At 48.4% G+C, this 24,068-nt stretch overlaps 1 protein-coding gene across 2 annotated transcripts in view; it reads right to left on the bottom strand.

Moving 5' to 3' along the window:
• Positions 1-2,837, bottom strand: part of LOC122932667 (inhibin beta C chain-like) — a 39,242-nt gene extending 36,405 nt beyond the window's left edge. Inside the window, exons 1-2 of one of the 2 annotated variants that reach the window (XM_044287211.1) lie at positions 2,775-2,837; positions 2,239-2,592 (exon numbers count right to left, since the gene is read on the bottom strand). In XM_044287211.1, the coding sequence (XP_044143146.1) occupies positions 2,239-2,584 (346 nt within the window). In that variant the 5' untranslated portion in view covers positions 2,585-2,592; positions 2,775-2,837. Of the gene's footprint in view, positions 1-2,238; positions 2,593-2,753 lie in introns of both variants that reach the window. The other variant, XM_044287212.1, reaches the window with a different exon arrangement.
• Positions 2,838-24,068: the final 21,231 nt, after the last annotated feature.

Genomic DNA, 24,068 nt, shown 5'->3' on the forward strand with positions numbered 1-24,068 from the left:
ACCTAAAGGGTTAACAAAGTTTGTAAACCCAGTTTTGAATACCTTGAGGGGTGTACTTTCTTAGATGGAGTCACTTTTTTGAAATTTCTATTCTAGGGGTGCAACAGGGGGCTTCAAATGGGACATGGTATAAACAAAACCAGTCCTGCAAAATCTGCCTTCCAAAACCCATATGGTGTTCCCCTCCTTCTATGTGCTACCGTTCGGCCAAACAGTAGTTTACGACCACATATGGGGTGTTTTTGCAAACTACAGAATCAGGGCAACCCATTTTGAGTGTTGTTTGGCAGTTAACCCTTATTTTACTCCTGGAAAAAATTTATTATATTGGAAAATTTTCCAAAAAATAGAAATTTCAAAATTGTTTCTCCATCTGCCATTAACTCTTGTGGAACACCTAAAGGGTTAATAAAGTTTGAAAAAACAGTTTTGAATACCTTGAGGGGTGTAGTTTCTAGAATGGGGTCATTTTTGGGAGGTTTCTATTATCTAAGCCTCACAATATGACTTCAAACCTGAACTGGTCCATAAAAAGTGGGATTTTGAAGATTTCTCAAAAATTTCAAAATTTGCTTCTAAACTTCTAAGCCTTGTAACATCCCCAAAAAATAAAATATCATTCCCAAAATGCTACAAACATGAAGTAGACATATGGGGAATGTAAAGTCATCACAATTTTTGGGGGTATTACTATGTATTACAGAAGTAGAGAAACTGAAACTTTGAAATTTGCTAATTTTTCAAAATTTTTGGTAAAAAATGTATTTTTTTATGCAAAAAAAATAACTTTTTTGACCCAATTTTAGCAGTGTCATGAAGTACAATATGTGACGAAAAAACAATCTCAGAACGGCCTGGGTAAGTCAAAGCGTTTGAAAGTTATGAGCACTTAAAGTGACACTGGTCAGATTTGCAAAAAATGGCCCGGTCCTTAAGGTGAAAATGAGCCCGGTCCTTAAGGGGTTAAGCTTATATAGAGGCTGGGTCACATGCTGCTCTGGCCAATCACAGCCATGCCATTAGTAGGCATGGCTGTGATGGCTTCTAAGGCACAGAGTTAAACGCTAGTTGATTGGCTGCTCTGCAGCCTTTCAAAAAGCGCCAATAAATCGCCAAACACCGAACACAAACCCAAACTTTTACTGAAATGTTCGGGTTCGGGTCCTGGGTCCAAAAATCCTAAAGTTCGGTACGAACCCGAACTTTATAGTTTGGGTTCGCTCAACCCTACTCATCACTTGCGCAGGCCTTCCCAGGGACGACATAACCTCGAGTAACCAGAACTGTATTTACCCCGGCCCACCTAATGCTCACACCGTCACCTCACATATAATTCCCCTGTTGGTCTGGCTCACTGCAGTGGGGAGGAGTACTACAATCCCTATTCTGGCCTATATCCATACATTGCTATCTGGGAAGATTTACACTGTGAAACGTTTGGAACTTTATTTTGATACTGTTGGAAGTACTACAACTCCCTTTCTGCACTTCAGTAAAGAGAGACTTGTTTATTTTTTACAACTGGTCAGGTGACTGACTGCAACAATATTCACCGGCTGCAGCACCTACATCGCCTGCCTTGGATCTATACAACACCACTCCCATCCTCTGACCCTGCTTTTCTGAGGCTTGCAGCACATGCAAAAGAAATACAACAAGTAGAAGCCACTGCCATTTTTTGTTACAAATTAATCTGTCCATTATAAAATTCAGCCAAAAAAAATTAATTAATACAATAAAGGCATGCTGGATGTTTTATCTGATTGAATAAAGAAGTCTACTCCAGATTCCCATTTCAGTGCTGGATATTATTTTCCACATTTCTTACTGCCAATAAATTAGGATAGGAAGGCACACGACCGTTGTGTGTTTTGCGGTCCGCAAATTGCGGATACGCAAAATACAGATGGCGCCAAACGGACAAGAATAGGACAGGTTATATATTTTTTGCAGACCACAGAACGGAGCAATGGATGCGGACAGCACACAGAGTGCTGTCCGCATCTTTTGCTGCCCCATTGAAGTGAATGGGTCTGCATCCAAGCCGCAAAAACTGCGGTTTGGATGCGGACCAAAACAACGTGTGCATGAGGCCTAACACTAATATGTGAATCCCAATATTCATGACCATTATGACTTTATGTTGCACTTAGAACTATACATATTTTAAAACATTTAAATAGCACGATGTTCTATAAATGCTAATCCGCTCCTTCATATACATAATATAATGCATACCTATTTCAGCAAAACTGATGACTTCATGGGTTTGACCAATATGCAGTTCCTTTTCCCCTCTACCATTCTTTATTGGCAAGTCTACTAAATAGTCCTCATCCAACACAATGTTTAATCGTAGCAACGCTTGTGCCAGATTCTCTCTGGATACTGCCTGTGAAATGTTTGGCCGCTGGCGTAAGTGAAGTTTGTTCAGAATGTCCTGTTTGGCCACTTCCATAAGTATTTCTTTCTCAGCTTCAACCTGAATAGGTTGGTTGAAAACGCTGCAAGATGAGCAGGAAAATGATGCTAGTGATACCAGAATAATAACCAGCAACAGGGGTAAACCAGCATGGACTGTCATGATGTTATCTGCAGAGAAGACACAGAACATAATGATCACCTAAAAGCACAGCCCCTGTTTTTCTAAGCACAACAAAATAAACTATTTAAAAGTAAAATGAACGTAATCATCTGCTCTGCAGCTCATAATTGGGTAAAGGTAAATGCTATAAAGAAAAAAATCTGGTTACAAGTATTCCTAGCTTGGAGACCTGGAGTTCGTGATTGCTTCGTTCTGATTTCTGCTCTGACTCTGGTGTCCTTTGAAACTGGGAGGAAACTAAATCCAAAAGTGCAAAGTTTTCTATTATTTTAGCTTTGCTTTTTTAAACAAAAAAATAGCTGTAGGAGTACAGCAAACAAGCACAACGTGCTGACCTCGGAAGGGCTAGCAAAGCACTGTTAACCCTCTCTAAACTTTTATCTTTTCTTTGGGCAACATTTTTTATAGTAGAATCCTATAAGAAATACAAAACAAAAAAAATAGACTATCAATAACCAGACTCATAATATTCACAATGTTCTTGTTGAGCTTTAGTTTTTTAAGTAGCTAAAGCTATGAGATTTTAGGATCAACATAGCACATTATAATTAGAGATGAGCAAATTTCAAAAAATTTTGTTGAATTTGATTCGGTTGGGTCGCCGAATTTTCCGAAAAGATTTGATTCCAATTTATTTGTGGCGAATCGCTTTGAAAAAACAGCTTTTTCCAGGCTGCAGAGAGCCTGTAAAGTGGTGTAGAATACTGTGTCTAAGGGCTCTTTCACACCTGCGTTCTTGTCTTCCGGCATAGAGTTCCGTCGTCGGGGCTCTATGCCGGAAGAATCCTAATCAGGATTATCCCCATGCATTCTGAATGGAGAGAAATCCGTTCAGGATGCATCAGGATGTCTTCAGTTCAGGACCGGAAAGTTTTTTGGCCAGAGAAAATACCGCAGCATGCTGCGCTTTTTGCTCCAGCCAAAATCCAGAACACTTGCCGCAAGGCCGGATCCGGAATTAATGCCCATTGAAAGGCATTAATCCGGATCCGGCCTTAAGCTAAACGTCGTTTCGGCGCATTACCGGATCTGACGTTTAGCTTTTTCTGAATGGTTACCATGGCTGCCAGGACGCTAAAATCCTGTTTGCCATGGTAAAGTGTAGTCGGGAGCGGGGGAGCAGTATACTTACTGTCTGTGCGGCTCCCGGGGCGCTTCAGAGTGACGTCAGGGCGCCATCCATGCACATGGGGCGCTCTGACGTCATTCTGGAGAGCTCCCGGAGCCGCACGGGCGGTAAGTATACTGCTCCCCTGCTCCCCACTACTACTATGGCAACCAGGACTTTAATAGCGTCCTGGCTGCCATAGTAACACTGAACTCATTTTGAAGACGGATCAGTCTTCAAATGCTTTCAGTTCACTTGCGGGGCTACGGATCCGGCGGGCACTTCCGGCAAATGGAGTACACAACGGATTCGGACAACGCAAGTGTGAAAGAGCCCTTAGTAACATGCATAGCGAGTCTGCTGTGAAACAATACTGTGAGTCAGTATGACACGCAGATGACAGGCATCGCTCTTAGAATCACTTCACACTTCACTCATTTGGTCAATTAACGGGGCCAAAACTGACCAAATAAGTCAAGTGTGAACTCAAGATCCTACTATAGCGTGAAAGAGCACACTCCTTTTACACTGCTGTCAGCTGATTCCACATAGATTTCTACAGAACCTGTTCTATTAAATGCTTATACAAGTAGAGCCCCCTTGAAAGAGTGGAGCATGTGTCAGCAGTAAGTTTGTGTTGACGTCACTGATTATTTTGCCATTGCTCTGTCAGAACAATAACCCCAAAAAAACTGATCCTGTCTGTTGAGCATCTGCTTTCACTCGGTCAGAATTTAGTCAGTAATCCACCAGAATTGATAAAGCCAAAAAAAACAAGACGACTTACAGCAATTTATTTAACCCATTAAAATGAATATACTTTAATAATATTCCTTAAAAATTATCAAATCTACACCAGACGATAATCACTTAAGGTACACTCAGATATATTGCCGCACAAAGCACCTGCAAGGTATATAGGGGATAAGGGTAAGCTGTCCCTATCGTCTCACCCTAGTCTTGCTCAGCCCAGGGACAACCTCTGATGGTGGGGACTCCCTGTCCTCGAACCTAGGCTGATCAAAACCTCACGTAGCCCTGATTACAGTGATCCTGAGAGGGTAGAGAGGTAGGAAATGGTACTGAAGTGTGGGCAGATACAAAAAGAAAGGACATACAAAAACGACAATACCACATACAGCTACCCTAATAATAGATAGGGCCTAATAATGGACCATGTATACAGTTCTTGTGCTGCTGGTTAATACAGCCAGCTAGGTACACAGTGCATTATAGTTGTACACAAAAACGTCAATCATACCCCAACGCGTTTCCCCCACTCTGTGGGATCATCAGGGGGTCAGTACATCAAAGATGCCTTATAGCAATCTAGTATTATGATGTCATATATGGTACAATTATTGTGGATGTGAGATATCCTTCGACTATTACGGTATCCTAGGTTTTGGATATCCATCTACCATTACAGTATCCTGAAGAGATACTGGCCCATTTTACAGATGGATTCCGACCTATCTGACATCCTTACGGAACACCCCTCAGTTACATACCGTAGAGGGAGGAGTATTAAAGACCGTCTTGTCCACAGTCACTTTGCACCTCCGACTAAGAAAGGGACATGGTTAGATCGTAAACCGAGAGGCATCTTCCGATGTGGCTCCTGTAAAGCATGTGAATATCCCTCGACCGCCAAGACCATTACATGTTCCGTAACCAAGCAGATCTTTAGGGTCAGGGACTTTGTCAATTGTAGAAGCAAAGGGGCAATATACGTTTGCCACTGTCCCTGCCCTATGGACTATATAGGCAAAACGGTTAGAGAACTCAGGAGAAGGATCTGCTAACACGTGAATGACATTGTCAAGAAAAATGTCACACCTGTGGCATCACATAGTAATGAATGTCATGGGGGGGACCCTAAGTGCCTGAGATTCTCAGTTCTCGAATTGGTACCACCATCCCCCGGGGGGGGGGGGGTGACTGGGACAGGAAGATCCTTCAGAAGGAATGTGAAGGAATCCACCGGGTCCGGTCCCAGTCTATCCTCGGGATAAACGAGAGACTGACATTCTCCTGCTTTCTCTAGCTGCTATGGGGAATATAATATATTGTATGCCCCTTCCCCTTTTTCTTCCTATTTCCTCTTTGTCGCTGTTCTGCCTGTCTTTTTCCCTTGTCTGGAATTGCCGGGTCGGGAATAATAATTTTAGGTCCTTTAACTGGCCAGGGTGCGGGAAGCATCCAAAGTTAATACTATCAAAGTCAATGAGCATTATCTTCTCATTTGATTACTTAACACACCCTTTACATAATTTACAGGATGTGACGGGAGATATGGTATCTGGGTTTCATGAACTAAAAACAGCTCATTTTATAAATATATATTATTCTTTCCCACTGTGCTCCATTATTTAGTTGAGGTATCTTCATTAACATACGCTTGCCTCTGGGACTGCCTTGGATGATTTCCATGTTTTGGGGGACTGATTTGAGCTTATTGACTCAATATGGCTCTATCCTATGCTCCTTGCTTATTGCGTTCCACTGCGCTTCATGGACTGGAGCGGACGTGAGTAGAACAGCACGTCCAGGGTGGAGCGCCGCCTTGCGTTCCACCGGACAGAAGTGGACATATCCACAGACCGGAAGTGACGAAACCAGGTAGCGGACGGGACCGTACCTGGATAATTCAGGTGGGAAATTTGATATTGATGAGCGTGGGTATTTATAAGGGGGCACCAGGCACAGATATGCATGCGCCTTTGGAGGAGAGGGGGCAACCGTACCAGGAGGCGGACAACTAACTGTAAGTAAGGATATGTTTTCCCTGTCTAGCTTTTAGCATCCAATTTGTGTTTGGTCACCTGGAATCCTTACCCTTTACAGGCTAGGCAACTGTTTTTCTATGGGGCCATTCAAGAGATTATTGGATACTTAAAGCTGGTCCTGAGACTGAGTTTCATCTCTTTATCGCGGATTTTGGTGGAGGTTGTGGCTTTGATATACCCTGTTCTACATCATACATAGTTTTCATCCACAGGTGTCTACACGGGACTCCAGCGAAACTGACTTATGGTCTTAATGTATGCCTTACCTGGTCCGTCTGTTTATATCTTATAGCTTCTCTCCCCCTGCTATCAATAAACAGTCCTCTTAACATCTTATCTATATCTGAATATAGGATACTGTAATGGTGGATGGATATCCAAAACCTAGGATACCGTAATAGTCGAAGGATATCTCACATCCACAATAATTGTACCATATATGACATCATAATACTAGATGGATATTAGGCATCTTTGATGTACTGACCCCCTGATGATCCCACAGAGAGGGGGAAACGCGTCGGGTATGATTGACGTTTTTATGTACAACTATAATGCACTGTGTACCTATCTGGCTGTATTAACCAGCAGCACAAGGGCTGTATGCACAGTTCATTATTAGGCCCTATATATTATTAGGGTAGCTGTATGTGGTATTGTCATTTTTGTATGTCCTTTCTTTTTGTATCTGCCCACACTTCAGCACCATTTCCTACCTCTCTACCCTCTCAGGATCACTGTATCAGGGCTACGTGAGGTTTAGATCAGCCTAGGTTCGAGGACAGGAAGTCCCCACCATCAGGGGTTGTCCCTGGGCTGAGCAAGACTATATACCTTGCAGGTGCTTTGTGCGGCAATATGCACGTCCGGTGTAGATTTGATAATTGTTAAGGAATATTATTAAAGTATATTAATTGTAATGGCTTCCAGCAAATATTTAACCCATTAACATTCATACATTTTAATTATACTTCCCTGTGGTACAAAACTTCAGGTTGATTTCGGACAAAACTTACTGAGAGTAAACTCAGCTAATCTGCTACCTAGAGCACCAGTAAAAATATATAGGGGATTAGGGAAAAAATTTCCTAATTTCTCACCCTAGTCTTGCTCAGCCCAGGGATAACCCCTGATGGTGGGGGCTCCCTGTCTTCGAACCTAAGCTGATCTATCCCTAACTTGACCCTGATATACTGATACTAGGGAGATGGAGGGTTAATAATATTCGGTATAGGTGCTATGAGGTGGACAGTTGAACAGAAAGGACATAGAACATCAATGACAAAAAACACATACAATGACACTACTGATGAAAGTGTCTACTAATGGACTGTGTATGCAACCCTTAAACTGCTAATTCCCTTACGTCCTACCAGCAGCACAGATGGGGTTAACTGCCCCCCGTGGACTGGTAGGACCGGCGGAATTTTAATGAGCCCAAATATTTAAACCAATAAAAAGAACTCCAGCTCCCTTAAAGGGAGGGGTTCATCCCCCAGCCCACCGTGTTTTTTTCTGTCCTTCGGACAGATGGACTGGCGAGTTTTTCCCCTGGTTTATTTTTTTAGACAGGGGTTTTTGGGACGCTATCATGCTGACTTAGTCTTCTTAGTCCCTCTTTTACTTATCTGCGTGCGCCTTTATTGCGCTCTTGTAGCATGGTTTTTCCATGCTCGCAGGGTCCTCCCATCTCCCCTGCGTTAGCCGGCAGCGCTCCTGTTGCTGGGCGCCGCCATGACCGGAAGTGACGCGGCCCTTGCCTCGGCGTCACTTCCGGTTTCCTCGGCGTCGGCCGGCCGGATTTTTTCCGGCCGTTCTTTTCCTTTTCTTGCGCAGCAGGGATGAGTGATATGTGGGGACATTTCCTTATAGGCTTAGGCCTTTCTTTTCCCTTTTTTCCAAGGGGAGTTTGTTTTGTGGCTGTGCTTAGGGGGAGGTTTTTAGCTGGACTTTGCCACTCCCCTGGGCGGAGCTATCCTATTTAAGCTCCCTGATTCCCTCAGTCGGTCTCTGGTTGCGCTGCTTTAACAAGCTAGCTCCAGAGTCTCCTGATTTGTGAGACATTGCCTTCAGACCGCTCTTTCTCTTTTTGCTCAGCTATCTTGTTCTCTCCTCTGGTTCGTGCTTAAAATACTGGAGGTTTTTTTTCTTATTTCCATTTAATGATGCTTTAAATTCCTCTCCTTTTTGTTCCCTTTTTTAGCTATGGCCTCTCCCAGAGAGCCCGATCAGCTTCGGAAATCAGCCACCAAGAGGAGACACTTGGCTTGCTATGACTGCAACACGCCTCTTGAGGACAGCTGCCCATTTTCTAGATGCAACAGCTGTCGTTCCGCCACTGCTACCGAGCCTTCAATGCAGGATATGTACCAGTGGGCTAAGACTTATGTCGACGACTCCATTAAAGGGGTCGTAAGTCTCCTTAACGAGAGACTACCTGTTCCCTCCCAAACACCAATGGAGGTGCCCGCCCCCACCGATAGGCCTATGCCCCTTTCTGTGGGGTCATCTTCCTCGGATGAGGAAGAGACGTCTTCTGGTTTCTTTCCAGTCCTTACCAGGAAGTTTAAGCTTATGTTTCCTATGGCTATACCCTTAGTGGAATCATGGGGTTCCATTCCTAAGGTGGACATGGCGATTGCCAAGTTGTCCAGGCGCACTCTGGTCCCTGCAGACGATGGGTCTAGCCTGCAGGACCCTCTAGATAGGAGGGCAGAGTGCACCCTCAGGAGAGGTTACTCAGCGGCCGCAGCCTCGGCCTCGACTTCTATTGCTGCCACAGAGGTCTCCTCCTTCCTCAGAAGCAAGCTAAACCAGATTCAGACTGATGTTGACCAGAGTGTCTCTCGGGACGATATTCTTGCTGCCTTCAAGTCCGTCAACTTAGCGGTGGATTTCCTCTGTGACACAGCCCAACTCCAATTAAAATTGGCGGCCAAGACTATGGCTTTAGTGTCTGCCGCCAGGAGACCTCTGTGGCTCAAACCTTGGAATGCGGATAACGCGTCCAAATATAACCTCTGTGGGCTCCCCTTTGAACCAAGCCGTCTTTTCGGTTCTGAGCTAGACACCATTATGGAGGGTCTATCAGACAAAAAGGGGAAGAGCCTTCCCCAGCAGTCCTTTCGAGGCAGGGGAAGACAAGCCCGCGGAGGTCGACCAGGACAGCAGGGACGTAAGGATTGGGGGGGACTGCCTAGAAAATTTTCTAGGCGTTCCCGCAAACCCAGGGAGGCAAAGCCCTCCTGACTATGGGCCTCTCAGAGGCTCTTGGATAAACCCTGCTGTCCCTACCGTTACGCCTCTCGATTATCCCGTACCCCTCCCCCACCTCCCTGTGGGGGGGCGTCTTTTCTTTTTCAGTCACGTGTGGGCCCAGGAAATTCGAGACCCCTGGGTCCAAAATATAGTAACCGCCGGCTATCTAATAGACCTTATTTCTCCCCCCCCAGGAAGATTCATTGCTACACGCAGTTTTTTGCCAACCAGGCAGAGGGTCTTGGAGGCCTATATCCAAGACTACCTTTCCAAGGGAGCCCTGGAGGAGGTACCAGCAGGGGAGAGGGGTTTAGGGATTTATTCCCCGGTATTTCTGGTACCCAAGAAAACGGGAGATCTTCGGATGATTATAGATTTGAGATTTCTCAATCGTTTCATAAAGAGGACCAGGTTCCGCATGGAAACCATAAGGTCAGTCAGCCACCTCCTCAACCCTGGGGATGTGATGGCTACTCTGGACCTCAAAGACGCTTACCTCCACATCCCGATCCATCCTTCCTCCCGGAAGTTTCTCAGGATCGCGGTCCAGATATCAGGAGTGTGCAAACATTTCCAGTTTGCCGCCCTTCCCTTCGGAATCTCGTCTGCCCCCCTGATCTTCACCAAGGTGGTAGTATCGGTAGTGGCAGCATTGAGACTCCAAGGTCTGACCATTGTCCCTTACCTGGACGACTGGCTTCTTCTAGCCTCTTCAGTCCCTCTACTTTCCCACCAACTTCATGTCGCAATATCCTTTCTGCTCCGCCTAGGCTGGATGGTCAACTGGTCGAAGTCGAACGTGAGCCCTTCGACTTCTATCCACTATCTGGGATTCATAGTCGACTCTTTACAGATGTCCCTCCAGTTGACACCAGAAAGAAGAATGCGGATTCAGGACCTAGCAAGGTTCCTTTATGTACCACGACGAGTCTCCATACGGACCCTCATGAAGATGGTGGGGCTCATGTCAGCGGCTGCGGATGCAGTCCCTTGGGCTTTATGGCACCTCCGACCTCTTCAATCGGAGGTCTTAAGCAAGTGGAATGGCAGCCCCAGGGGGCTAGATTCCCTGTGCTCCCTATCCAATCAATCCCGGAATTCCCTCAGATGGTGGTTTCATCTACCAGAAGGGAGGTCTATGACCCAACCAGCTTGGCTCATATTGACCACGGACACGTCCCTTGTAGGCTGGGGCGCTCATCTAGACGGGTCCCCAGTTCGGGGGTCCTGGTCTCCTCAGGAGCGGCATCTTTCCTCAAACCTCCGCGAGATGCGTGCTATCCGGCTAGCCCTCCTTCACTTCGCCCCTCAGATTCGGGGCAAAGCAGTGAAAGTCCAGTCAGACAACATGACTGCCGTGCTTTATATAAACAAGCAGGGGGGCACAAGATCCGTACCCCTTCTTTTAGAGATTGGGGTAATTCTTCGGTGGGCAGAGCTGAACCTATCCCATCTATCCGCCACTCACATCAAAGGCTCCCTCAATGTCATCGCGGACCGCCTAAGTCGCGGCCTACCGACCATGGAATGGTCATTACATCCGGAGATCTTCAAACAATTAGTCCTCAGGTGGGGGATGCCAGAGGTGGATCTCATGGCAACCAAGTTCAACGCCAAGGTACAGAGGTTCTGTTCCCTTTACAGGGAGGACAACCCCCTGGCGATAGATGCTCTGACAATACCGTGGAGGTTCAGGCTGGCGTACATCTTCCCTCCTTTTTCCATGATCCCGAGGGTATTGATGAAAATCCGTCAGGATCAGGCCTCGGTAATAGCCATCATACCGTTCTGGCCCAGGAGATCCTGGTTTACCCAGCTCATTCAGATGAGTCGGGGACAATATTGGAGACTCCCCCCGGAGCAGACCCTGGTGTCGTGGGACACGCATCTCTGCCCAGATCTGCACAGATTCAACCTGACAGCCTGGAGGTTGACCAGTCCCTTCCCAGAGTGGAAGGGCTCTCTGAGTCGGTCCTGAGAACTTTATCGCATTCCAGAGCAGAGTCTACCAGAAAGGCCTACTCTCGGATTATGAGGATCTTCACCTCTTGGTGTAGCTCCAACCAGGTGGCGTCGGCAGATCCGCCCCTCGCAGCCATCTTACAGTTCCTTCAGGATGGGATAGACAGAGGTCTCTCCCCTTCTACCCTGAAGGTCCAAGTTTTTGCCATCTCGGCCTGTCTTAACAGACCATATTCTCGGGACCCGCTCATCAAGCACTTCCTTAAAGGAGCGGAAAGATTGAAGCCTACAATACTGAGACCCGTTCCTCAATGGGATTTGTCAGTTGTTCTTAAGGGGCTAGCATCTCCCCCCTTTGAACCCTTGGAGGAGGCAAGTTTTAAACTTTTAACTCTTAAGATGGTTTTTCTTCTGGCCATAACTTCGGCCAAAAGAGTTTCGGAGCTTCAAGCTTTCTCCGTATCTTACCCTTATACCATGTTTCTACAAGACAGGGTCCTTCTGAAATTTCTACCTTACTTTAGACCTAAGGTTTCTACCTTTCAAAATATTAATCAGGTAGTCTCTCTACCTGTATTGCTCTCTGCCTCCTCCTCTGATGCTCCAGTTCGACATCCACTGGACATAGCTAGATGCCTTCAGATCTATGTGGATAGATCTAAAGAAATCAGGATGGATGAAAATCTCTTTATCCTGTTTGCCGGTAAGTCAAAAGGCCGTAAAGCGTCTAAAACGACTATTAGTCGCTGGGTTAAGGAGGCCATTAGGGAAGCCTTTATTTCCCAAGCCTTAGATCCACCGGAGTTTGTGAGGGCCCATTCTACAAGGGCCGTAGCTACCTCTGTTGCAGAAAGAAATCTTCTCCCCCTAGAGTTGATCTGTAAGGCAGCCTCCTGGAGCTCTGAGTCTACCTTCATCTCCCATTATAGGATCGATGCTAGGATATCGGAGTTCTCGGCCTTTGGGCAGACAGTCCTTACTTCTGCCGAGCATGAGGACCCTCCCTAGGGGATTCTTCTTGCTATCTCCCCATCTGTGCTGCTGGTAGGACGTAAGGGAATCGTTAATTTCTAACGATAATTTGTTTTCCCTTAGTCCTAACAGCAGCACACAAATTTCCCGCCCTAAAGTACTTTTTTTCTTGTAACATACACGGTGGGCTGGGGGATGAACCCCTCCCTTTAAGGGAGCTGGAGTTCTTTTTATTGGTTTAAATCTTTGGGCTCATTAAAATTCCGCCGGTCCTACCAGTCCACGGGGGGCAGTTAACCCCATCTGTGCTGCTGTTAGGACTAAGGGAAAACAAATTATCGTTAGAAATTAATGATTATAGCCAGTTAGATACACTGTACATTATAATCATACTGTCACGAGGGTGTCAAGAGCCATGTCTGACTCCGTTATACCCGGGGTCAGGAAGTCGCAGCGGGTGGCTGCGCGCTCTATGTCTAAAGATCACGTTGTTTCTTAGTGATTGTTTTCTGTGTTTGCCTTGCAATCCTTTTTGTCTCACTCAGGGATCCATAGCTTCTCCTCCTCAGTTGTTTCTTGTCTGCCACTCCCAACCTCCTTATATTCTCCTCTCACACTTCTCTAGTTGCCAGTTATAGAGCTTCCTGCCTGGACTTCTATACTGACCCACTGGAGCTGTGAATCCTGGTTGTTGTTCCAGAGTGCTACCCTCCGGATCCCTGTTGGGCTTTTTGTTGTCTCCTGTTGTCGCCCACCTGGGATTATATGTTGAGTCTGTATTGTCTGTCCTCCCCTTGGTGTTTTCCTTTAGAGCTAGTGGTGCGGACTAGTGTTCCCACCGCCCTGTTCACTATCTAGGGCTCATCTTAGGGAAAGCCAGGGTTTTAGGCACGTGATCGGCGTACGGGTGAGGAACCCGTCTAGGGACGTCAGGGCAGCCAGGTGCCAGCCGCAAGGTGAGTCAGGGGTCACCACCTTCCCTCTCACTTGGGCAGGGCCTTCCTCTTTCCCTCCCTCTGTGTCACATATGTGATAGTCACGCCGATCGTGATATTATAACTGGCCCTTATTTTTTGGGAGAAAGAAAAAAAATTAAAAAAAAATATTTTTTTTTCTCTCTACTTAGAATCCAATATGGATCCTATTGCTGCTTTGGCAAAACAGCTTCAAGGCCTGTCTTTGGAGGTGGCAGGATTGAAGGCGTCTGTCCTCCAACAACAGCAGCAAATGCAGCAGACCGCAAGCCCAGCGGTTGCTATGGGTAACCAGGTTGTTACAGAACCCAAGGTTGTTCTTCCTGACAGATTTTCTGGGGGAAGGGACAAATTTGTGACATTCCGTGAGGCCTGCAAATTATATTTTAAGCTGCGCCCTTACTCCTCAGGTAATGAAGAACAGCGGGTGGGGATTGTTATTTCCCTGCTTCAGGGGGACCCGCAATCCTGGGCGTTCTCGTTACCCCCTGGTTCCCAGGCGCTCCGGTCAGTGGAGGGATTTTTTGGGGCTTTGGGTCTCATATATGATGACCCTGACCGAGTCGCCCTGGCTGAGTCGAAGTTACGGAGACTCCTACAGGGAGATCGGCCAGCAGAGGAATATTGCTCAGAGTTCCGTAGGTGGGCTACGGATACTCAGTGGAACGACCCGGCTCTCAGGAGTCAGTTCTGCTCTGGGTTATCTGAAAGGGTTAAGGATGCGCTGGCGCTGTATGAGACCCCCCTTTCCTTTGATGCTGTTATGTCCCTCTCTATCAGAATAGATAGACGTCTTAGGGAGAGATCGAAAATTCCTGAGCAATTGGTAACCTCTCCCAAGCAACAGTTAGTCTGTACTGACTTAGATGAGCCTATGCAGCTAGGAGGAACTTCTCGTCAGGTCCGTCCTCCTGAGGTTCGCCGTAGGTGGGGGGCTTGTTTTTTCTGTGGGGGGAGGGGTCATTTCATTAATGTCTGTCCCTCCTTTCTCAAAAACAAAAGACCGTCGGAAAACTACTAACCCCAGGCTGTGCGGAGGATGTCAGCCGGGGGGTATACGTTTCCTCCATACGAACATCTCAATTTGTGTTGCCAGCGGTTATTGTTTTTGGTGTTAAGACGGAGTCTATTTCTTTTTTTCTAGACAGTGGAGCAGGGGTAAATTTGATAGATGCCCATTTTGCCCGCACTATGGGTTTGTCTCTCTGTACGCTGCAGAGACCTATTCCCATATTCGCTATTGATTCTGCTCCTCTGTCTCAGAGAAACCTCACTCACATTGTCCATTACTTACACCTTCGGGTAGGGGACCACCATAATGAGTGTCTTTCATGTTACGTTCTGGAGGGCCTTCCCTCTCCTGTGGTATTGGGTCTTCCCTGGTTGGTAGCGCACAATCCAGTGGTGGATTGGCAGGCCAGGGAGATATTGGAGTGGAGTGAGCATTGCAGAGAGAATTGCTTAAATAACAATTGCTTAATCGCCTCCATAGCTTCCCTACCTACATTTATTTCGGACTTTGAGGACGTTTTTTCTGAAAAGGGTTGTCAGAAGCTACCACCTCATCGTCCTTATGATTGCCCGGTTAACCTGATTCCCGGTGCAAAATTACCCAAGTCCAGGTTGTATAATCTTTCGGGTCCCGAGAGACAAGCCATGAAAGATTATGTCTCCGAGAGTCTGGCTAAGGGACACATCAGACCCTCTTCTTCACCCGTGGCTGCAGGGTTTTTCTTTGTTAAAAAGAAAGATGGGGGCCTGCGTCCTTGCCTAGATTTCCGTGAGCTAAACCGGATAACCATCCGAGACCCATACCCTCTTCCTCTCATTCCTGACCTTTTTAATCAGATTGCGGGTGCTAGGTGGTTCTCCAAACTTGATCTTAGGGGGGCCTACAATCTGATTCGTATCAAGGAAGGGGATGAGTGGAAGACAGCTTTTAACACCCCTGAGGGGCATTATGAAAATTTAGTCATGCCTTTCGGTCTGACCAATGCCCCTGCTGTCTTCCAACATTTCGTTAATGATATTTTTAGTCATCTCATCGGCAGGTTTGTAGTCATATACCTAGATGATATCTTAATTTATTCGGCGGATCTGAAAACACATGAAGTACATGTCAGGCAAGTACTGCAGGTCCTACGGACGAATAAATTATATGCGAAAATTGAAAAATGTGTCTTCGCCGTTCAGGAAATACAGTTCCTGGGATATCTATTATCTGCTTCAGGTTTCCGTATGGATCCTAGGAAGGTCCAGGCAATTTTAGATTGGGATCTTCCTGAGAACCTTAAAGCTCTACAACGGTTTTTGGGTTTTGCAAATTTCTATAGAAAGTTCATTAAAAATTATTCAGTGATCGTTAAACCCCTTACTGACATGACTAGGAAGGGGACTGATTTTTCTAAATGGTCTGACGCCGCTAAAATTGCATTTTCCTCTCTAAAAGAGAGATTTACCTCGGCACCTGTTCTAATTCCACCTGATGTCTCCCAGCCTTTTATTGTTGAAGTAGATGCGTCAGAGGTGGGAGTGGGGGCTGTATTGTCTCAGGGTCCGTCTCCTGGCAAATGGCGTCCTTGCGCTTTCTTTTCCAAAAAGTTATCTACTGCAGAAAAGAACTATGATATTGGAAATAGGGAACTGTTGGCGATTAAACTGGCGTTTGAACAGTGGCGTCACTTCTTAGAGGGAGCAATCCACCACGTCACGGTGATTACGGATCACAAAAACCTTCTGTACCTAGAATTGGCTAAGTGTCTCACCCCTAGACAAGCTAGGTGGTCGCTATTCTTTACCAGATTTAACTTTGTAATCACCTATCGTCCTGGGGCAAAAAATACCAAGGCAGACGCATTATCTCGTAGTTTCCCTGGAGGGGGTAATGTTAGTGATCCGGTACCTATTTTACAGAGGAGTGGTTGTCTCTGCTGTACACTCTGTTCTAGAGGGAAAGGTGTTAGAGGCCCAGGGGGACGCCCCGGCCTCTTGCCCCTCAGAGAAATTGTTTGTACCGTTAAACCTGCGTCTTGAATTATTAAAGGAACATCATAATTCAGCACTTGCTGGGCACCCGAGTAGTAAAGCAACCTTGGAGCTATTGTCTCGTAGTTTTTGGTGGCCAAGGTTGCGTCAGGATGTAATGGATTTCGTGTCTACTTGTTCTACTTGTGCACGCGCGAAAGTCTCTCATACACGTCCAGCAGGGTCTTTATTGCCACTTTTCATCCCCAATAGGCCATGGACACATCTGTCAATGGATTTCATCACTGACTTACCGTTGTCTGTGGGTAAAACAGTTATCTTGGTAGTAGTAGACAGGTTTAGCAAAATGGTACACTTTATTGCGCTACCCGCACTTCCTAATGCTAAGACTCTTGCTCAGGTGTTTATCAGTGAAATCGTGAAGCTTCACGGGGTCCCTTCCGATGTGGTTTCAGATCGGGGAACCCAGTTTATTTATAAGTTTTGGAAAGCTTTTTGTTCCCGTCTGGGGGTACACTTGTCCTTTTCCTCAGCTTTCCATCCTCAGTCGAATGGACAGACTGAGCGTACCAACCAAAACCTAGAAACATATTTAAGGTGTTTTGTGTCTGAAAACCAAGAGGTGTGGTCATCATATTTACCGTTAGCCGAGTTTGCCATAAATAATCGCTGTCAGGAATCCACTGGCAAGTCACCATTTCTTGGTGCATACGGTTTTCATCCCCAATTTTGTACTTTCAAAGAGGGGGGGGTCTTCTGGGGTTCCCAAAGAGGAACGGTTTTCTTCATCTCTTTCATCGGTATGGCAGAAGGTGCAAGCTAACTTGAAAAATATGTGTGGTAAATATAAATGCATGGCCGATAAGAAACGGTCGCCAGGTCCGGACCTAGGAGTGAATGACTATGTGTGGTTGTCTACTAGGAATATTAAGTTGAAGGTTCCCTCTTGGAAACTGGGCCCTAGGTTCATTGGTCCTTATAAAATAGTAGCCGTCATTAACCCTGTGGCTTTTCGCCTGGAGCTACCTCAGACTTTTAAGATCCATAACGTCTTCCATAAGTCGTTACTCAAGAAGTATGTTCCACCTCTAGAACCATCACCGCTGCCACCTCCTCCTGTTATTGTGGATGGTAATCTGGAGTTTCAAATATCCAGAATTGTTGATTCTCGTCGGGTCCGCCGCTCTCTTCAGTATCTGGTGCATTGGAGGGGTTACGGTCCCGAGGAAAGAATGTGGGTTCCAGCGTCAGAGGTAAACGCCAACAGGTTAATTCAGGCTTTCCATGCCTCTCATCCTGAGAGACCTGGTCCTGAGTGTCCGGAGGCCCCTCGTGAAAGGGGGGGTACTGTCACGAGGGTGTCAAGAGCCATGTCTGACTCTGTTATACCCGGGGTCAGGAAGTCGCAGCGGGTGGCTGCGTGCTCTATGTCTAAAGATCACGTTGTTTCTTAGTGATTGTTTTCTGTGTTTGCCTTGCAATCATTTTTGTCTCACTCAGGGATCCGTAGCTTCTCCTCTTCAGTTGTTTCTTGTCTGCCACTCCCAACCTCCTTATATTCTCCTCTCACACTTCTCTAGTTGCCAGTTATAGAGCTTCCTGCCTGGACTTCTTGTCATGGTCTTACCTTCTTGCTGTTCTCCTTCGTTTGACATGTGCTGGCGGCCATCTTGGTTTCTGGGTTTCTTGTAGCCTCCCACCCTGCAGCTTCTCCTTCCCACTGGGAGGAGCAGGATGCCTAGCTCATATATATAGGAGGTCTGTGGCTTCAGTTCCTTGCTTGGTCCTCCTGTGTTCACATGCTTCTAAGACTGCTGCTGCTTCTGGTTCCTGATCCTGGCTTCGTCTGACTACCCTGCTGGTTCCTGATCCAGGCTTCGTCTGACTACCCTGCTGGTTCCTGATCCAGGCTTTGTCTGACTACCCTGCTGGTTCCTGATCCAGGCTTCATCTGACTACCCTTCTGGTTCCTGACCTCTGGCTTCGCAAGACCCTGCTTCGGTTTAGCCATCCGTTTGGACTTTTGCCTTACAGCTTGATTTTCAATAAAGCCTTCTTATTTCCACTTATCTCTTGTTGTACGTCTGGTTCATGGTTCCATGACATTAGGACCAAGCCATGAATTCTGACGGTACAGGGCCATCCTCGCTACCTACGCTGGTTGCCAGACTTGATCAGCAGGATCACCTGTTGGGTCGGTTCGCTGTGGCGTTGCAAACCCTGCTTGAACGCACGGCTCATTTAGCTTCCGTTGCCGATGGGTCGGTTGTCGCTCCTGGGCCCGCTCCTACTGCCGCTCCGGTTGTTGCGCCAGAGTCTACCCCGACACCTGTTGCTGCGCCTGCGGTGTTTCGGGGTATGACCGGTTCTGCCCCCCTTCCACAGCGCTTTGGGGCAGAGCCAACTCAGTGCCGAGGTTTCCTTAACCAGGTGGGCATTTATTTTGAGTTGCTGCCACATGCCTTTCCTACTGAGAGATCAAAGGTGGGCTTCTTGATCTCGCTGCTCTCGGACAAGGCCTTGGCCTGGGCCAGCCCTTTATGGGAGAACAACAATCCGGTGGTTGCCGAGTTTTCCGGTTTTGTTGCTTCTCTTCGGAAGGTATTCGATGTGCCGGCTCGTGCTGCCTCTGCTGCGAAGCTCCTTATGTCCATCAGACAGGGTTCACGATCCGTAGCTGAATACGCCATTGAGTTTCGTACCCTGGCAGCAGAGGTGGGCTGGAATAATGAGGCTCTGGTCGCTGCTTTCTCTCATGGTCTCTCGGATGCCTTGAAGGATGAGGTTGCAGCTAAGGACCTACCAGTGGAGCTCGAGTCTCTTATTTCTTTCCTGATTTTGATTGACACCAGACTCAGGGAGAGACCTTCCTTTAAGGAGAGCCTGCGGAGGTCTTCTAACAGATTGGCGCCTACGTTTGCTGTCCCACCCATGCCTCCCTCTCCTCCCACGCCTCCTGGGGATGACTTGTCTGGGGGTGAACCCATGCAGCTGGGGTTTGCTCGCCTGTCCGAGGGGGAGAGGGTACTCCGGAGACGCGAGGGCCGATGCATGTACTGTGGTCTCGGTGGGCATTTTCGGATGGCATGCCCGAACCGTCCGGGAAACGCTCGCACCTGAGATCCTGTCGGGGGCAGATCTTGGGTGGAGTCTCCTCGTCCCCGGTTTCCCGTGTTGACAAACCACTGATTACTGTTGTCCTCTCCTGGGTCGGGGGCTCGGTGACGACCCAGGCGTTGGTGGACTCTGGTGCTGGTGGTTTGTTCATTGATAGTGTGTTCGCTGCCGCCAATTCCATTCCTCTGCAGCCTCGAGGTTCCCCACTGGCTCTTGAGGCGATAGACGGCAGACCCCTTCTGCCGCCACACGTGACTCAGGAGACCCTTCCAGTGGGGATGGCCATTGGTGCCGTTCACAGAGAGTCGGTCTGTCTCCAGGTTATTTCGTCTCCACACTACTCGGTGGTCTTGGGGTACCCCTGGCTCCAGAAGCATAATCCGACTTTCGATTGGAGATCGGTCGAGATCCTCTCGTGGTCACCGCAGTGTGGGGCTAGTTGCATCCATGGGCCTGTCAAGTTGCTGTGTACTTCCTCGGACTCTCTGTTGCCTCCTGAATACGAGGAGTACCGGGATGTATTCGATAAGGTGCGTGCGGTTGCCCTACCTCCGCACCGCCCATACGATTGTGCCATAGAGTTACAATCTGGTGCCGTTCCTCCTCGTGGCAAAGTCTATCCACTGTCGGTAGCGGAGAATGAGGCCATGGAGGAGTACGTGAGGGAGGCGCTTTCACGCGGACACATTCGCAAATCCTCGTCCCCGGCAGGGGCTGGATTTTTCTTTGTGAAAAAGAAGGGCGGTGAGTTGAGGCCTTGCATCGATTACAGGGGTCTCAATCGCATCACGATCAAGAACGCTTACCCGATACCCTTGATTTCCGAGCTGTTCGATCGCCTCAAAGGGGCCACGGTCTTTACCAAACTCGACCTGAGGGCGGCATATAACCTGGTAAGGATCAAGGCGGGCGATGAGTGGAAGACCGCGTTTAACACCAGGACCGGTCATTATGAATCCTTGGTTATGCCCTTTGGGTTGTGCAATGCGCCCGCAGTCTTCCAGGAATTCATCAACGATGTTTTCCGTGACCTGTTGCAGCAGTGTGTGGTGGTCTATTTGGATGACATCTTGGTATATTCTGAATCCATGGAGGCCCACATTCTGGATGTCAGACGAGTGTTGCAACGGTTACGAGAGAACAAGCTGTTCGGTAAGCTTGAGAAATGCGAATTTCACCGATCCCAGGTAACCTTCTTAGGTTACATCATTTCCGCTGAGGGGTTCTCCATGGATCCTGAGAAGGTTTCGGCTGTCTTACAGTGGCCCCAGCCCAGTGGTCTTCGTGCCCTACAGCGCTTTTTGGGCTTCGCCAATTATTATCGGAAGTTCATCAGGGACTTTTCCATGCTAGCCAAGCCTCTCACGGATCTGACCAGGAAGGGCAGTAATCCCCAGGTCTGGCCGCTCGAGGCCATCCGAGCTTTTGAGGCTCTAAAGTCCGCCTTTGTGTCGGCTCCGATTCTGTCGCATCCCAACCCTGGGTTGCCTTTTGTCCTCGAGGTGGACGCGTCTGAGACGGGAGTAGGCGCCCTTCTGTTTCAGCGTAGAACACCAGAGGGTCCTCTGCTTCCTTGTGGGTTTTACTCCCGGAAACTGTCTTCCGCGGAGTGCAACTATCAGATTGGTGACAGGGAGTTATTGGCCATCGTGCAGGCCCTTAAAGAATGGAGGCACTTGCTCGAGGGCTCGGTGGTTCCGGTTCTCATCCTGACGGACCACAAGAATCTGACCTACCTCTCTGAGGCCAAGAGATTGACACCACGTCAGGCCAGATGGGCTCTGTTCTTGTCACGTTTTAATTACGTGGTCTCCTACCTACCCGGTTCCAAGAACATCAGAGCGGATGCCTTATCACGGCAGTACTCCGAGCTGTCCGGGGAGGAGTCGATTCCGACTTCGGTCATACCTCCGAATCAGATCCTGGTCGCTATTCGCACCAGCCTGACCTCTCCCCTGGGTGAGCAGATTTTGGCGGCTCAATCTGGTGCTCCCTCTGGGAGACCCAACGGCAGATGTTTTGTGCCTGAGGAGTTGCGCACTCGGTTGTTGCGAACCTACCATAACTCCAAGGCCGCGGGGCATCCTGGAAAGAATCAGCTGTCCTGGGCTGTTTCACGTCTGTTCTGGTGGCCTTCTCTACGTTCCGACATCGCCGCATATGTAGCGGCATGCTCCGTTTGTGCCCAGAGTAAGTCCCCTCGGCACCTTCCGTTGGGCCTTTTGCAACCCATAGCCACCGGGGAGCGTCCATGGTCACACCTGGGGATGGATTTCATTGTGGACCTCCCTGCATCCCGAGGCCATACGGTCATTCTCATGATTGTGGATCGGTTTTCCAAAATGTGCCACTGTGTTCCTCTCAAGAAGTTACCCTCTGCACAAGAGTTGGCCTCGATTTTTGCCAGGGAGGTCTTCCGGTTGCACGGTTTGCCCAAGGAGATTGTGTCGGATCGGGGGAGTCAGTTTGTGTCCAGGTTCTGGCGCGCCTTTTGCTCCCAGTTGGGGATTCATCTCTCTTTCTCCTCGGCCTACCACCCTCAGTCCAATGGGGCCGCAGAACGATCCAATCAGGCCTTGGAGCAATTCCTTCGTTGCTATGTCTCCGATCACCAAGACAATTGGGTTGACCTCCTGCCTTGGGCTGAGTTTGCCAGGAACACGGCGGTGAACTCTTCCTCTGGGACGTCTCCCTTCATGGCCAATTATGGGTTCCAACCTGCCGTGTTACCGGAGGTATTCTCTCCCCAGGATATTCCGGCTGTGGAGGATCACCTTTCCGTCCTACGTGCTTCTTGGGTACAGATCCAGAGGTCCCTTGAGGTCTCTGCGCAGCGCCAGAGACTCCAGGCTGATCGCAGACGAGCGCCCGCTCCTTCCTACCAGGTCGGAGACCGCGTATGGTTGTCCACCCGCAACCTCAACCTTCGAGCGCCCACTCCCAAGCTGGCGCCTCGCTTTGTTGGTCCCTTCCGAGTGCTTCGCAGGGTAAACCCGGTAGCCTATGCCCTTGCGCTTCCTCCTGGCATGCGGATCTCCAACGTGTTTCATGTCTCCCTGTTGAAGCCACTGGTGTGTAATCGTTTCACTTCCTCGGTTCCTCGGCCTCGTCCGGTCCAAGTGGGCAATCGTGAGGAGTATGAGGTGAGCAATATCCTGGACTCACGCCTGGTCCGCGGTCGGGTGCAGTTTTTGGTCCATTGGCGTGGTTATGGTCCAGAGGAGCGTTCCTGGGTTCCCTCCGCAGATGTCCATGCTCCTGCCTTGCTCCGAGCCTTCCACGCACGCTTCCCTCAGAAACCGTTCTTTACTCCGCGGAGGAGGGGCCCTTGAGGGGGAGGTACTGTCATGGTCTTACCTTCTTGCTGTTCTCCTTCGTTTGACATGTGCTGGCGGCCATCTTGGTTTCTGGGTTTCTTGTAGCCTCCCACCCTGCGGCTTCTCCTTCCCACTGGGAGGAGCAGGATGCCTAGCTCATATATATAGGAGGTCTGTGGCTTCAGTTCCTTGCTTGGTCCTCCTGTGTTCACATGCTTCTAAGACTGCTGCTGCTTCTGGTTCCTGATCCTGGCTTCGTCTGACTACCCTGCTGGTTCCTGATCCAGGCTTCGTCTGACTACCCTGCTGGTTCCTGATCCAGGCTTCGTCTGACTACCCTGCTGGTTCCTGATCCAGGCTTCGTCTGACTACCCTTCTGGTTCCTGACCTCTGGCTTCGCAAGACCCTGCTTCGGTTTAGCCATCCGTTTGGACTTTTGCCTTACAGCTTGATTTTCAATAAAGCCTTCTTATTTCCACTTATCTCTTGTTGTACGTTTGGTTCATGGTTCCATGACACTTCTATACTGACCCACTGGAGCTGTGAATCCTGGTTGTTGTTCCAGAGTGCTACCCTCCGGATCCCTGTTGGGCTTTTTGTTGTCTCCTGTTGTCGCCCACCTGGGATTATATGTTGAGTCTGTATTGTCTGTCCTCCCCTTGGTGTTTACCTTTAGAGCTAGTGGTGCGGACTAGTGTTCCCACACCCTGTTCACTATCTAGGGCTCATCTTAGGGAAAGCCAGGGTTTTAGGCACATGATCGGCGTACGGGTGAGGAACCCGTCTAGGGACGTCAGGGCAGCCAGGTGCCAGCTGCAAGGTGAGTCAGGGGTCACCACCTTCCCTCTCACTTGGGCAGGGCCTTCCTCTTTCCCTCCCTCTGTGTCACGTATGTGATAGTCACGCCGATCGTGATACATACATATAAATAATACCCTGACGCGTTTCCCCCACACTGTGGGATCATCAGGGGATAGGTAT

This window comes from Bufo gargarizans, chromosome 3 (assembly GCF_014858855.1).
Source record: "Bufo gargarizans isolate SCDJY-AF-19 chromosome 3, ASM1485885v1, whole genome shotgun sequence".
Lineage (NCBI taxonomy): Eukaryota > Metazoa > Chordata > Amphibia > Anura > Bufonidae > Bufo > Bufo gargarizans.